This window comes from Haliotis cracherodii, unplaced genomic scaffold (assembly GCF_022045235.1).
Source record: "Haliotis cracherodii isolate W230 unplaced genomic scaffold, xgHalCrac1.p SCAF_2, whole genome shotgun sequence".
Lineage (NCBI taxonomy): Eukaryota > Metazoa > Mollusca > Gastropoda > Lepetellida > Haliotidae > Haliotis > Haliotis cracherodii.
The window spans coordinates 47,414,636-47,429,734 of NW_027266275.1; the positions used below are offsets into that span (position 1 = coordinate 47,414,636).

General features: G+C 42.0%; 1 protein-coding gene across 8 annotated transcripts in view; it reads left to right on the plus strand.

Moving 5' to 3' along the window:
• LOC139468153 (kelch-like protein 3) overlaps positions 1-15,099 on the plus strand; it is a 198,865-nt gene that overhangs the window by 40,996 nt on the left and 142,770 nt on the right. For all 8 annotated transcript variants that reach the window (XR_011653671.1, XR_011653672.1, XM_071249931.1 and 5 more), the window contains one exon: positions 14,654-14,882. Coding sequence is in view for 6 of the 8 variants with exons in the window: in XM_071249931.1 (XP_071106032.1) it covers positions 14,654-14,882 (229 nt within the window). In the remaining 2 variants the exon portion in view is untranslated. The remainder of the gene's footprint in view (positions 1-14,653; positions 14,883-15,099) is intronic.

Genomic DNA, 15,099 nt, shown 5'->3' on the forward strand with positions numbered 1-15,099 from the left:
GACCAAAATATTTTAAAACCAGATTATTGAATCCAAGATTATTGTGTTGAAAATGTGTATTTTATATTGATCAGTAAATTTCATTCAATGAGCTTTTTTTCTGCGAACATATATTGGAAAGTGAATTTGGGACAATGTGCAAACTATGCTACATTTTGACGAGAACCAGAACGACAAGGGAACCCATTTATTTATTTGATTTGTCGATACGAAAATCTGTGCTTAACTTTTGCTGTCAAAATTTCAGTAAATTGTTATATTTAATGGAATACATCTATATGCCGTTAATCACCTGTTTTTAAAGAATGCAGTTGTTCATTAGACAGTTTTTAATCACTTTTTTATCAATTATTTGTCTTTCAAGAGGATATAGATAACATAGGTATTGAATTTAAAACGAAACAAATTACAATTACTTTTGCAAGAAAAATATTAGATATTGTATACAAATATTTGATCACATGTATTTCCTTGTTAAGTCAATAAATACTACACTGTATAGTTAAAATTCAATTATTAAAACCACCCGTCCCACACGATTTTAGATGTAAAAACTTATGCGAAACCTTCATGGTTTTTTTTTTACATATATAGATTGATATAATATTATAAAATGCGAAAATAAAGACTAAAGCATTGACACAAATGCGATCCAGAAAATATAACAGCGGAACTCTGCTTTATGAAAACTGTAACATTGAGCAAGGTGTCCCGGGCGAATACAAGGGGAAACCACTCTCAACTAGAGTTCGAACTAAGACTAGCTCCTCCTGAGTTATCAATAAGGTCACGGTTATTACTGTAGCCTGCCGACACCTTCCATTTTTATCCTTCCCAAATTATCGAAAAGGTATGTTGTTTCACACTTCTTCAGCATGGACTTGGATAGAAATATATTGTAAGCTATCGACTCCACAGTCATGTGGATCGCTGTCGCGATTAAGAACATTTTTGGCGTGAAATCCTTGATGCGTTCTTCGTGTTTTCGAAGTGTCAATTTGAATCACTCAGTTTCACAAAATGAAATGTCAATGTTTAAACGTAAAGCAGACTAATTGTTTGGCAAAATATCTATGGAAAAGTATGCCGCCATCCTGGATGAAGATAAAATAAACTTATGACAGGCATGGGGCTATCTTAGATTTACGACAATCTTAGGATATCTTATGGCTATGATCGTTTCGAAAATCTAGGCCCAGGTTCTTTCATCTTGTGGATCATCTGGGACCTAAATTCATAGTCCCGCACATCCCCAGGTGTCGGTACATCCTGGCCATTGCCCTATCCCGGCCAGACAGAGTGACTCCCACGGAGTGGAAATTTCACTCAGGGGCATTCCAGCTGGTGCTTCAGGCAACCAAACATTGACCTGCTTGTGACTAACCAGAACCACCTACTTTTGTCTCCAAGCTCCCGGATCTTGGGCGGTAGATGCATTCAGCATCCCCTGGGAAGGGCTAAAAGTGTACGTTTATTTCGCCCCCTGTATTACTTCCCAGGTTGATACTAAAGATCAAAAAGCATTGCTCGGACTTTGGTCGTGCCTTGGTGGCCGACAAGGAGGTGGTCCATGGACCTCAAAAACCTTGAGAGAAGACGATTCACTCCCCCTCCCAGAGTGGTCAAACCTACTCACCGCAAACTACCTCACCCAACACCTGGCAGATTTCATCTGCACTCTTGGTTTGTCTTAAAAAAGGCGTTAAGTGCAAAGGGCGAAGGCTATTGCTTTCCTCGCGATCGTGGTCAGACAAATGCCATCTGGCGTCAGGACTCTACTTCACACCAGGGGTACTTGGAGCAACACAGAGAAAGCAGAAATCATCCCTATGATTATGACAACCGCAATGAATTACATGAGAACTGTTTTCAACCGCAAAATAATAGTTTGATGATACGCCCTTCTTGGTGAATACAGATATCATAGATTGGATAGTGGACAGATTGCCTATCGGGTCTCCTGGACCCGATGCAGACCTGTCTATGTCCTATGAAGTGGACCTTACTCTACCACCACAAACGTCAGTATTAGTGCTTTTGCAGGCTCTGTATAAGGACTTTGCATCCTTAGGTTCCTGTTCTACCTTCAAGACTCCCTCTTTTTGATTGTCTTCACTGTATGGATAACACTTTCCAGATGCAACAGGTAGATGTGTGTGCTGTGGAACTGAGAGTTACCCTGATCTCTACTACCCATTTCTGGGATTGCGACGGCGAACTCCAATATTACCAAGGACCTTGAGTCGGACACGCCAGCTCCATTGGAACGTCTTCAGTCGGTCATTGATTGGCAGGCCGCCCAGATCGACGAGTTACTTCATCACCAGCACCAAGCACTGACTTCCATCATGCCGATGAGACGCCACGCCTTTATTGCGGCTTTCTGCTGGGATTCAAGATTCAACAATTGGCTGATCCATCAACCTTTGTCCACTCCTCTTCTGTTTAACGATCAACTCGTTCACATTTCCAAGGAGTCTGATGATAAAACTCATAAATTGCCACCAGGAAGAAGTTTTCAGGCTATTCAGTGTCATGTCACTACTTAACCTGGTACCTACCAACCCCAGGGGGCATCCCACCTACACTGTTTGTAACGAAGGGGTAGGGACATTAACCAACCTCATTGTGGGAAAGATCATCTTTCCCAGGGACCGTAAATGAAGCCCAAACAGGGAACTCCCTTCCCCAGTCATCATCCCATATCCATTTCCAGTAGGACAGCTACATCATCAGAATGACTGTGTCCTCCATTGACTCAAGATCATTTACTTCAACTGGGCTGGCTGATAAAATAGAAGTCAGAATTGACTCCCAACACAGGCATTGATCTTCATCAATGCTCACTTCGACACAGCAGCACGCCTTAACAGGTTCACTGCATCTGAAAGATTGGCATGTCCTTCGAGGTCTCTTGATATTGGCACAGGGCTTGATTCTATTGGGTCGCAAATAGTTATGGCCACTTAAATGTTTCCCGAGCCCTACCTCAGATGCGATGACAATTTCCTGATTGTCCTCCATCCGACACTTCACCGGCTTCTCCATCTTAGGCGGAGTCTCTTTGATAGACTTCATTCCGAATCATCATCTGTTCATGGATGTCTCCAGGGGTGGGGAGTGCACATGGGCACATTGGGCACATGCACAGCCATCTGACACATGAAGTTCAAAGCTGTCATTTTACAATATTGCAGTATTACAATATACAGCAATACAACATTATTGCAGGAAGCTCAACTCCTCATTGCGACTGACAACTCCACAGTAGTCTAGTACATCCAGAATCAGGGCTTCACTCCTGCACTTTCCACCTGTATCACCTTCTCGACAGTCTTCTGGCGAAATCAGAGTCTGCCACATTCTATTTTTTGGCAAAATACTAGCAGACACCTTGTCAAGATCAGACAAGTCGTCATCCACAGTGGATACTTCACCCTGACACCTTTGACCTGATCAGACAGCGTCTTGGCAACCCAAACATAGATCTATTCACAACAAGCCTCAGTTACCGGTTACAGACAATACTATTACCAACAGTAAAACAGAAGATCTCTGTAATGACATGCCTCATTCTGATTTTGGTCGCTCACTTTTGGATGGCCAGAACTTCGTCCCCAGGCCTTGTGCGTCTCTCCGAGAACCAACTGCTACAAATAACCAGATTGGCCATGAGTGCTCCTACGTCCCCACATTTGCCATCCCCAACTAAGTCCCAGAGTCTTGAACTCCACAGTTCATCACCAACTTGCTTGTGTACTTGAATTGAACACGTCACCTGAAGGGTGAACTATTGCTACTTAACTTGCGTCAGTTAGTTCTGTCTTAGCTGTCCCTTGTGATATGAAAATTTCATGCATACCCAAACTCAAGCTGATATTAAAGGCCAACAAACTTGAAGACCAAAAGCAGATGTTTCGGACACCAGCATGGGACCTTAACATTGTATTACATCACCCTCGCCAGACACCTTACATACCATTGGCATCAACGTCACCAGAGTGTGAAACCAGGAAGCTGATTTTTACAGCTGTGCGCTGTGAGCTACACGCCCTTGACATGACTAAGGTATGTTTGATCATTCTTGTCATGGTGCACTACATCTGTGCATCTACTGGGATTTTATTGCAAAAATGCAACTTCCTGGTCAACGAGGTCTTCATTTCTATGTTCATCTATTGTGAGGTTTGGTGGGGTAGTGTAGTGGTTAAGCCTTTGATGAAAGACCCGGGTTCCATTCTCCACATGGGTACAATTTGTGAAGCCCATTTCTGGTGTCCCACCACATCGTGATATTGCTGGAATATTGCTAAAAGCAGTGTAAAACCATACTCACTTACTCACTATTGGGGGATCCGAAGACAAAGCAGAATTGCTACTATGTCCAGTTAGAGCTTTACGGCACTACCTCACTCGAACGAGGATGCCTCGTCGTATGAGAAAGCTGCTCTTTATTCCGACTTCACTGCTAATCAGAAGTATCTAAAATCATCATCACCTCCTGACTCCTATCAGGGATTCTACAGACGTATACAGCAGCAAATCTAGCTCCTCCTCTAGCAGTTACCCCCACGAAATCAGAGCACTTCCATCTACAATGGCACCGCATGGTAACTGCTCCTTGGCGTCGATAACGGAGGGGCACTTTTGGAAATCTAACACAGTCTTTGCAAATCACTACCTGCAACTACCTGCAACTATCTGCAAGACCTGTCAAAAGAGGATGTAGAAAGGCGTTCACAGTTTTTGGCCTTTGGTGGTAATACAGGATAACATAAAAATGTATCAATATCTGATATATTGATATTTATGTACTTATCCTGCATTACATCGGTAATGTTCCCTCCCACTACGCTTCCACACTGCAGAGGGCTTATTTGTTATGTACTTCATTCACTCAACAAAAGATTGTAGTGTGCAGCTTGGATCATATGATGTCTGGTGGTAGGTGTGTTTGGGCAAATTGTTTTTAACAGGTGTTCTCTCTGAGAGATCTCTGTTAGGATTACGTTTCGGTTCCACAGCAAGGGGTTGCCTTATATGTAATGCAGGATAAGTATATAGATATCAACTATATTAGATATAATTAATTTTGATTGTCAGGGGAAATGACAAGTTGACTCTTAAACCTTTCAAAATTTCTTGATTAAACTGTGTAAGCATATCATACGTCATTCCCCCAGACCAACTAAATGAATCAGGTGATCAAGATTGGTGACTTTGATTGTGTTACATTGATTGTGTTACATTGTACCATGATAGAGTGGGCCGTTGTTCATTTTGCAGAATTTGTTAAAATACAAGCGCAGCATCGTGAGTCAATTCAGGAATTGTGTGGCAGTTTTGTTTGGGGATCATGATTTTGAGTTTTGATAATATCATATGTAACATTGCTATGAAATGAAAAGGTCTGTCTTCTGAACAGTACCATTACAAATTCACATCCTTGGAAAATATTGAAAGCATTTGAAGAATAGAATGAATCCTTGGCTTCAGACGTCAATCTATGTCATATATTTAAAAGGGCAGGGATATCAATGACTTCTTGTTGTCTTTCCAACTTCTACATTAAACCCAATCCATACCTCCTATGTGTTTTTATTGCACAGTATTTAGCTATTGATGCTTGTATATAATTCCTTTGAATACCCTACCTCTATTACATCATTGCCATAAATTCCTGTTTGGGCTATAATTTTATCTTAATTTTCAACAGACATCTTCTTCACTGCCAATCTATCTCTATAGTTGTGAGGTAAATCCTATCCCTGGCATGAAGCGCAACTGCGCATGTGCAAAGCAGGAACACATCACTTCTTTCCTGTATGTCCAGATGAAAACAAGCAGAAAAATTTGCTGATCACATCTGAACATGGGTAACAATCTCACTATACATCTTCAAGTTTGACTACTACAACATCCTACAGTAGGCTTCACTTCCCATACACTCTCTCTCTTTTACACCACCATGACTCTGCATTGGATGTGGCATCAACCAAATTATCGGAGACCCACACCCCAAATATCAAGCATGCTGAAAAAGCACATGCTCCCCCAAATCTAGATGTAGTTATTGCAAGGGCCTATCGATAACAAAATTAGAACATTTGTACAAGGCATGGGGTAGGACCAGTAGCGGCGTTAAACCAAACTCATTCACTCACTCACTCACTCACTCACTCACTCACTCACTCAGACACTCAGCCTATAGGTTCAGCCCTAGCCATTATAATGCTTCGTCAGTTATTGCTTCCGCTGCTGAGGACATGTTTAGACCAAATAACTACTGTCAGAGACATTATTCAGGAACTATATCATCTCATGCCTGCCCAACAACCCTCCAAGGAGGAGTCCATCTCTAAGCCAAGAATGGATCGAGCAGGTAACGAGGAACCTAAGATGAAGTCAGATACGTTCCATAGTCTGCCTTACCCTTCCTATACAGATGATGTCATCAACAAGATAAACCCATCCATAAATGTTTCCGGAGCAGGCTATATTAGACTCAGTCTCCCGCCTAATAGCAGGAGTGCTTATAAGACGCATTACTCCCCTCTTCCTGGTTGGCTGGTTATTGATGATGACTGCCAGTAATTGGTTAAGAGGCCTTCGTCCAAGATGAGTGTGGACTCGGCCAGGTTCAAGGATCTTGATCAGGTCAACAAACAGGCTCTAAATATCAGACACGTCATCCCACCCTCAAGCGGAGTTGTCCCCGGACACCACTGTTGACATGAACATTGAACAGGTCGGGTTCATCCACAGCTCCTGGATCATAATTTTAAAATGCAAGAGGACCTCCGGGCTACTCAGACTTGGATGTCCGCATAGATTCTGCTGATGCAACGACAATATCTTGTTAAAAAAATACATCGTCTGATCTCGGAAACTCTTCGCTGGAAAATGTTGTCCTAGACCATCACAGCCCCGACTATGTTTTATGGAAGATTACATTTTGTCATAGACAAGATTGCCCATCTACAACTAAGAAGTTCCAGAACTCGACCATCAGTTCAGCCAGCAACCTACAGAAACGCCCTGCCAAACATAAAGCCCACCATAGCTCCCAAGGGAAGACAAGATTTCTCAGGTCGTAATTCTTTTTGTGGCCATTTCAGTCAACGAGGATCTTCAGATTCCAACTATAGCACAAACGAGCAAACATTCCAACAGTGTAACAGAGGTATAGGTAGCGGTTCCTCTAGAGGTGATCCCCGACATAAGTGACGCTGTACCATCCTTCCCAAGATCTCCTGATCCTGTCGACCTAAACAGTATTCAGAACTATGCCCCTCCCCTGTCCGGTCGGTGGTCCAATTCGCTGAACATTGGAAGCAGATCATGGACGACTCCTGGCTCCTCAAGGTGATAGAAAAAGGCTGCAAGTTGCATTTCCAACATAAGTCTCATCAGTCATCCTGTAAGACCCTTGTTCCATCTAAGAGGAGCAAAGTTAGAACAACCCAATTTAGCCATCCACAAGCTTTTAAAGAAGAGGGCAATCACAGCACTAAAGGAATCAGACACCACCGAAGGTTTTTACTCTCCAGTCTTCCTAGTTCCAAAGAAAAACTCTTCAGAAATATCCATGATATATCCATAAAGGTACCTAACAAGAAATACTTGATAAAACCACCAAGGAAATTTGATGGTTAGCATAGACCTACAAGACGCTTTTCTTCACGTTGCCATCCTCCAAATTACCAGTACTACTTAAGATTTGTAAAGGGCAAAGATATCAATTCAACATTCTTCACGTCAGCATCTCCATTGACCATTGGTTAATCACCTGGATTATCTCACCTGTCTTCAGGATCACTTATGAAAATCTTGTAAGGCTACACGGTTACATCGACGATGTCCTGTCTGCCGATAAAGACAAGTTTCAGATGAAGACAAACGTCATATTCCTCGTTCAGTTGCTCACTTATCTGGGGTTTCTGGTTCATCCCACTATATCCAGATTCTCAACAAGGGTATTCTTAACCCCCAAAAGAGAGGTCGTCAAGAGCAAGAGTCACAATATCAAAAACACTTAGCCAGCTCACAAGATCTCGTCATTGGTGGATGTCATGCCTAGGCACACTAATATCCCTTCAGGATCTAACTCTCAGAGGCAGACTACAGTTACGCCCCTTACAGAATTGGATGAATTATACCAGAGAACTAGATCTAGATGATAAACTGACTAGTGGGGGCTTCACCAGTAGATAGGTAGCTAATGAAAGCATTAGTAATTGTTACTAGTTTCATGCGGCTTGCGCTCATCAGACTGATTGCTTAGGGGCGTGTGCGTCCTTAAATACCTAAATAAACCGGCGAGGTCGTTAATTCCATGATGTGTAAGCCTGTCATTGGTTATTATGACGGATAAGGGGTGTGTTATTGTAGTGACACGCTGTTAGTGGGTCGCCGGTAGTGTGGCGTAATATATAGTCGCCGGTTTTGGCAATTTACTAGTGCCTCCGCGAATAGGTGGTCGCCGGTGGTTGTATATGGCTTTGTGACTGTTTGACTGTGGGTCGCTGGTTTGAGTATGCTTGTCGTACCAAATTGTTGTTTTGGTCACCGGTGTCATTACCGGATATATTAAGGTGGCCTGGGTAGGTCGCCGGTGGCGGTAGTTAGTGGTCGCCGGTTTGTGAAAAGTGACCGGCGGCTCGCCAGTTTTATCAGACGCCTATTTGGTTGTAAGGGTCGTTAGTAGAGCACTGACTTGTTCTAGGTGACACAATTATTTTTAGCAAAGCTATTTTAGGCAAGGATGCGAAATTGTATCCTTGGTGAACATAATTGATTTTTGTTGTTCAACCTTGTATGTTGTAAGTGTCATACAGGACATAAGGAAAATGAGAGAGTGAATAATGAGTCCATAATGAGTCCAGAGTTGGGTGAGAAGGACATCAGTGGGGCACACTAGGTGAATCTCAAATGGGCTGTTGAGTGTGCCAGTCACTGGTAGCTGGAACCGACAAGGTCAGTAGCATGCTGGTATTGATAATGTCTGTATGGGTGGCTCGGGGTCGGAGTTCCCTGAATTCTTCCAAAATGGTATCTAGTTCGGCGGTGATGTTACTGGCTTGGCTTTTTTAGGTGTTCCCCGGTTCTGTTGGGGGAACACCTTCCATGGTTCCGTGTCCAGGTCGCCTCCTGCAATGACATAATTGTCCTATTTAGCGAATGGTTGCACCGGGATCCAAGGAAATGGAAAACGATGGATAATGGTGTAGGATTTTGCACTCACGTTACTGTTATGGCAGGACTGTCCTCCGGACTTCTTGCTTAGACAGTCGCCCGTTGTGTAATTGGCCTCCAGGTAAGGTCCATGTGTACGTTTAATGTGTGCCCTTGCATTGTCGGGCCTTTTGAAGGATTTAGTGCAGATTGTGCACTCGATATGGATGGAAGAGTGGGTGGCGCTGAAATGGCGGCGCAAACTATTCCTCTTGGTATAATTTTTCCCACATGAAGCACAAGAGTGTAAGTCCGACATCTTAATAGGCTGATTGTTTACAGACGATAGACTGTTATCGTCATGACGTGATGACGTCACGTAGCTGGGTTATGTTGGTGTGATTGTGATGTCACAATGCGTTATTGGCATTGTTGTGTGACCGGCGTGTGCTGGAATTGGCAACTAAGAATGGGGCTGATTTATCAGAAAGTAAAACAGCAAGTTGACCAAAAGGGGGAATAATCAGCCAACCATTCTGGCATTGAGACCGTGCGGGTGGAACGTTTTTAGCTCAAATATCCACCTCAGTTCGAGTGATCTCCTCTTAACAGTGGTGTCAGCGGACTCAGGGTTTTCCTTGAGCTGTGCTATGATGTTATATCTAACATCTTTGGTGCTGTGATCATCACTATTGAAGTGATTGGCTACAGGTTTGTCTTTCTTGTAGCTGATGTTTGCAAATTGTTCTTTCAGTCTGGTCTGAAATTCTCTTTTGGATTCACCGACGTATTGTTTCTTGCATTTGTTGCAAGTAAGCAAGTAAACTATGTTTTTACTTGTACATTCAAACTTGTGGGTTTTGAATGTTTTACCTAATGTCGAGCTGCGGAACGTATGTGTTTTGCTTAAGGAATTGCAAATTTTGCATCCTTCTCTTTTGCAACTCTCATTTACGAAGTTGACTACCTTGCCGCTAATTTGCAGTTTGGTGGGTGGATAGTTTAATACTGTCCTGACTAGGTAATCCTTGATTGTAGGATTCCTTCTGTAGGCCGAGACATGGGGAATTGAGAAACAACTTTTGCAAGTGTCATCGCTAATGAGCACTTGTTTCCTGATTGGAGCAGGTTTGGGTTTGGTTGGGTCTTTTGCAAGCGTCTGCCCGGGATTTGTTTTGTTGTAGTGTCTTTTTTGGGTAGCCCCTTTTGAGGTAGTAGTTACTGAGATTTCTACAGTGTGTGTCATAATCTGATTCAGAAGAGCAGATTCTCTTGAGTCTCAGGAATTGGCTGAATGGCCCTTTCGTTTTGATATGACTGGGGTGACAAGACGTGTACAACAGGTAGGAGTGTGTGTCAGTGGGTTTGTTGTATAAAGTGAACCTGCTTTTGTGTTTTGTGGTAAGAGTCCCGTAAAGCATTTGTGTGATAGTTCTTCTTTAAGGATCAGATTGGTTAGTTCCTTGGCAACAATTTCAGAAAATCTTTCTGTGAGATCATGGTCTGATTTGACATAGAACTTAGTGTCAGAGAGCTGTCTTTCTGCCTCTTTGATGTAATCAGTAGTGTTCTGTATTACTATTTCCGAATCTTTATCAGCTTATTTAATAATGATTTCACTATTAAATTTGAGCTGTTTTAGTGCAGTTCTTTGCGTGCCGGTAATGTTTTGGCATCTGAATTTTATATTACCAAGTTTGAAAAAGTCATTGGAGACTGCTTTGATAAACAACTCAAGTGTTGGGTCAGTATAAGGTCTAGGGGTCCAAGTGCTTTTGGTACCGAATTTGCGGTCCAGTGTATTTTGGAGCGGGTGTGAAGTACCATCAATGGAAGAATCATGGAAAAAGTGTGTGAGACGTAATTTTCTGAAAAATTGTTTCAGGTCAGAAAAGGCTTTACTTTTGTCAGTAAACCTGGGTGTGGGGCTTAATGTGAGTCCCTTGTTAAGAACCTCTAATTCGGATTGATCAAGGTCATAATTGGAAAGATTGATAACAAAGTTGTCCTGATAAGATTCACCAGTTTTATTATCTGAATTGTTGTTCAGATTCAGGTTAGAAAGTTTATTGCACAAACTGTTGTTGTTAAAGTTGAGGTGTTTAGATAACAACTCCACAACCCGTTTGAGGTCACGAGAATTGTTTCCTTGTTTGCCCCTGTTGGGGCGAAAGTTCTGTCTTGGTCTGCGTAGTCCACGAGCTCGATCACGTGATGGTTGTCTCGAGCGGCGATATTTGGGAGATTTGCCCCGTTTCTGGGTCGGGGTCCCTTGCACCCAAAGGGGTCAGATTTGATTGCTGCCTGTTGTAGGCTCACAAATCTGGTGTTGAATTTTTCATGTGTGGACTTGTGCTCTCTATCTTTGACTGCTTGACAAGCAGTGTTGATGATGTTTTGAGAGTTTTGGTCCGCTTTGGAGATGATTTTATCTTCCAAGAGTTTCACTGATTCGTTGACTGAAGCCAGCTGGCGTTCTTAAAGTTCTTTTTGTGTACTCATATCCCGGGCAGACGCTTGCAAAAGAGAATCACTCTTAGCAACCAAACCCAAACCTGCTCCAATCAGGAAACAGGTGCTCATTAGCGATGACACTTGCAAAAGTTGTTTCTCAATTCCCCATGTCTCGGCCTACAGAAGGAATCCTACAATCAAGGATTACCTAGTCAGGACAGTATTAAACTATCCACCCACCAAACTGCAAATTAGCGGCAAGGTAGTCAACTTCGTAAATGAGAGTTGCAAAAGAGAAGGATGCAAAATTTGCAATTCCTTAAGCAAAACACATACGTTCCGCAGCTCGACATTAGGTAAAACATTCAAAACCCACAAGTTTGAATGTACAAGTAAAAACATAGTTTACTTGCTTACTTGCAACAAATGCAAGAAACAATACTTCGGTGAATCCAAAAGAGAATTTCAGACCAGACTGAAAGAACAATTTGCAAACATCAGCTACAAGAGAGACAAACCTGTAGCCAATCACTTCAATAGTGATGATCACAGCACCAAAGATGTTAGATATAACATCATAGCACAGCTCAAGGAAAACCCTGAGTCCACTGACACCACAGTTAAGAGGAGATCACTCTAACTGAGGTGGATATTTGAGCTAAAAAAGTTCCACCCGCACGGTCTCAATGACAGAATGGTTGGCTGATTATTCCCCCTTTTGGTCAACTTGCTGTAGGTCTAGATGAGTTAAAACAACCTCCACCAGATCAGGTGTCAGAGCTAAATTGGTGGCTACTTCGTCAATACGTCATGCCAGGCACACGACTCAGATTTCCCGCTCCAGTCATCATGTTTGCACAGACGCGTCAGGCGAAGGATGAGGAGCACGCCACAAAACAGGGAATATAGTCGCCCCTAGACAAGATGTTACATATCAACTGTCTGGAAATAAGAGCTATCTACCAAGCAATCCTAGCTTGACTTCTCCAGTCATTAGTCCTGATTGCCACAGACAATACAACAGTAGTGGTCTACATACAACATCAAGGGGGCACAAGGTCTCCACTTTTGTTGAAGGAGGTTATGCGTTGGTAGACTCGGTGAGTTCCAAGAAAGTTAAACATCCTGGGAGATTGCCTATCCCACAGGAACAAGATCGTGCCCACAAAATGGTCACTTCATCCAGAGATAATCAAGTGGATAACATCAATCTTGGATACTCGACATCTTGATCTCTTTGCAATCTGCCTCAACAACAAGCTACCGGTCTACGTCAGCCCTGTACCGGACCCTCTAGCCCTGCAGGTTGATGCCCTGTCCATTAGTTTGGAGAGTTATTCCATATCAGTTGCACAGACAGTGGCAAGCTCTTGGAGACCAGCATCCACTGCCATCTTTAACAACAGATGGAACAAGTTTGTCAAGTGGAGAACTGGAAGAGGTCTATTAGACTCAGACATTACACTGCCTATAGTTGCTGATTTTCTATTACATCTCAGAAACTATAAGAACTTCAGACATGGCACCATTGAAGGCTACTGATCAGAGAAAACGGTTATTTATATACCTGGAAGCCTTCATGAGAAAAGGATATCACCAAGGCTACTGTGGCAGGATGGCTCAAATCCACTATCTCAGACAGCTATTGCAAAGCACAATTCTCCACACCAACATTGGGAAGTTGCAGAGCTCACAAAATCACAAAATTCCCAGGCTATATAACTCTACAAGGTTAGTTAACCCCCCCTTGAACAGTCTGCTAAGTACATTAAGGTCATGTCATGGGTAACAGGGAATCAGAGATTGTTGGGAAATAAGTAACATAAGGTTTTCTACTTGAAAGCCATGGATGTACTGACCTCCAGACACTGTTGTCAAAGGGAGACTCAAGGAACAGAATAACGGTTAAACCATTTATATGTATTACTAATGGGAAGTCATATAAAGTCTCGTGGGTTTCACCCAAGTGGTAAACGTCTGAGACCTGCATCACTTCGGGCTTTCCTCCCACATTAAGCTGACACGCCGTGATATAACTTGAATACTGTTAAAAGCGGTGTTAAACCCAACTCACTCACTCACTCATATAAATATAGAAAATGACAACATATCTGTAATATACTTAAAAGGAGATAAGGTTTCGATTATGTTGCCTCAAAGAGGATTCATGTATCATTACAGGAAGTATGTCAAGAAAAACCTTAGAAGCAGCGGTAATGTCAGTAAGGATCGATAACCGGAAGTGACATCATAAGGAAGGTCAGAGGAAGTGACATCAGAACCACTATAACGTCAGTTTACGACATCAAAACCGCTAGCGTCCCTACAAGTAGACGTCATACAGCCTTTTCCCAGGGAATCTAGATTACAAGGCAATTACCTCCTGTCTCCTTCCCATTTATATTTATACATATATATTTCCCCTTCAACTGCTATCTGGGGATACTAGATGCCAGATCCCACTGGTCCCTCTGGTGTATTTTGGCAATGATGTAATAGAACAAGGGTATTTATTCAAAGGAATTGTCAAACAATAGTTATCATTGTGTATACTTCTAAGAATACTTCCTCTATTACATCAGGAATTAGTCCCTCCCACCTCCCCAAATAATCTGCATCTAGTGTATGAGGATCATGGGTGAAAGAAGTGATGTGTTCTCGTCTCGTTGAAAATTTAAATAAATTTATAGTGTGATTGACAGCCCAAACAGAAATTTATGACAATGATGTAATAGAGATAGTATTCTTAGAATTATACACAATGATAACTATTGTTTGATTTATCACCTTGTCAAAGAATTGGTCATGCTCATCAGCTTTCACCTTTTTTGGTATAATCAAAATAGTTCATGACACATGTTTCTGGTGATGATGTGGGTGCTTCTGTTCTGTTTTTGATTGTGATGCAAATAGCTTTTTTGTTTTAGAATGGCACTAATCCTTTGTTTTTACCATAATTTTATAGAAAACTTAAACAATGATTGATTTTTATTAAACTAACTAAAATGAGTTGACTTTGTTTCAGACATGGACTGTTATGTGACATAGTGCTTGTCGTGGACTCAGTGGAGATTCCATCTCACAAAGCCATCTTGTCTTCCTGCAGTCAATATTTCTATGCTATGTTCACTGGAGAAATGGCAGAAGCAAAAGCAAATCGCATCACTCTTCAGGAAATAGATGCAAAAGCATTATCACTTCTCATTGAGTTTGTCTACACATCAGAAATCCATGTGACTGAAGATAATGTACAGGTACGTTCTGTCACACAAGCCAGTTTCATTGCTTCCTTGTGATTCCATTTGCCCTGTTGTCCCTATATGAACTGATTATCTGTGTATGATAACTTTGGATGTTTATGATAGTGATATTATAGTATAATGTACTTAACGAAAATCATTAATTATTTCTTGACACAACATACTGCAGTTTCCAACTTCATTTCCATCATATAACATAGAACCAAAATGT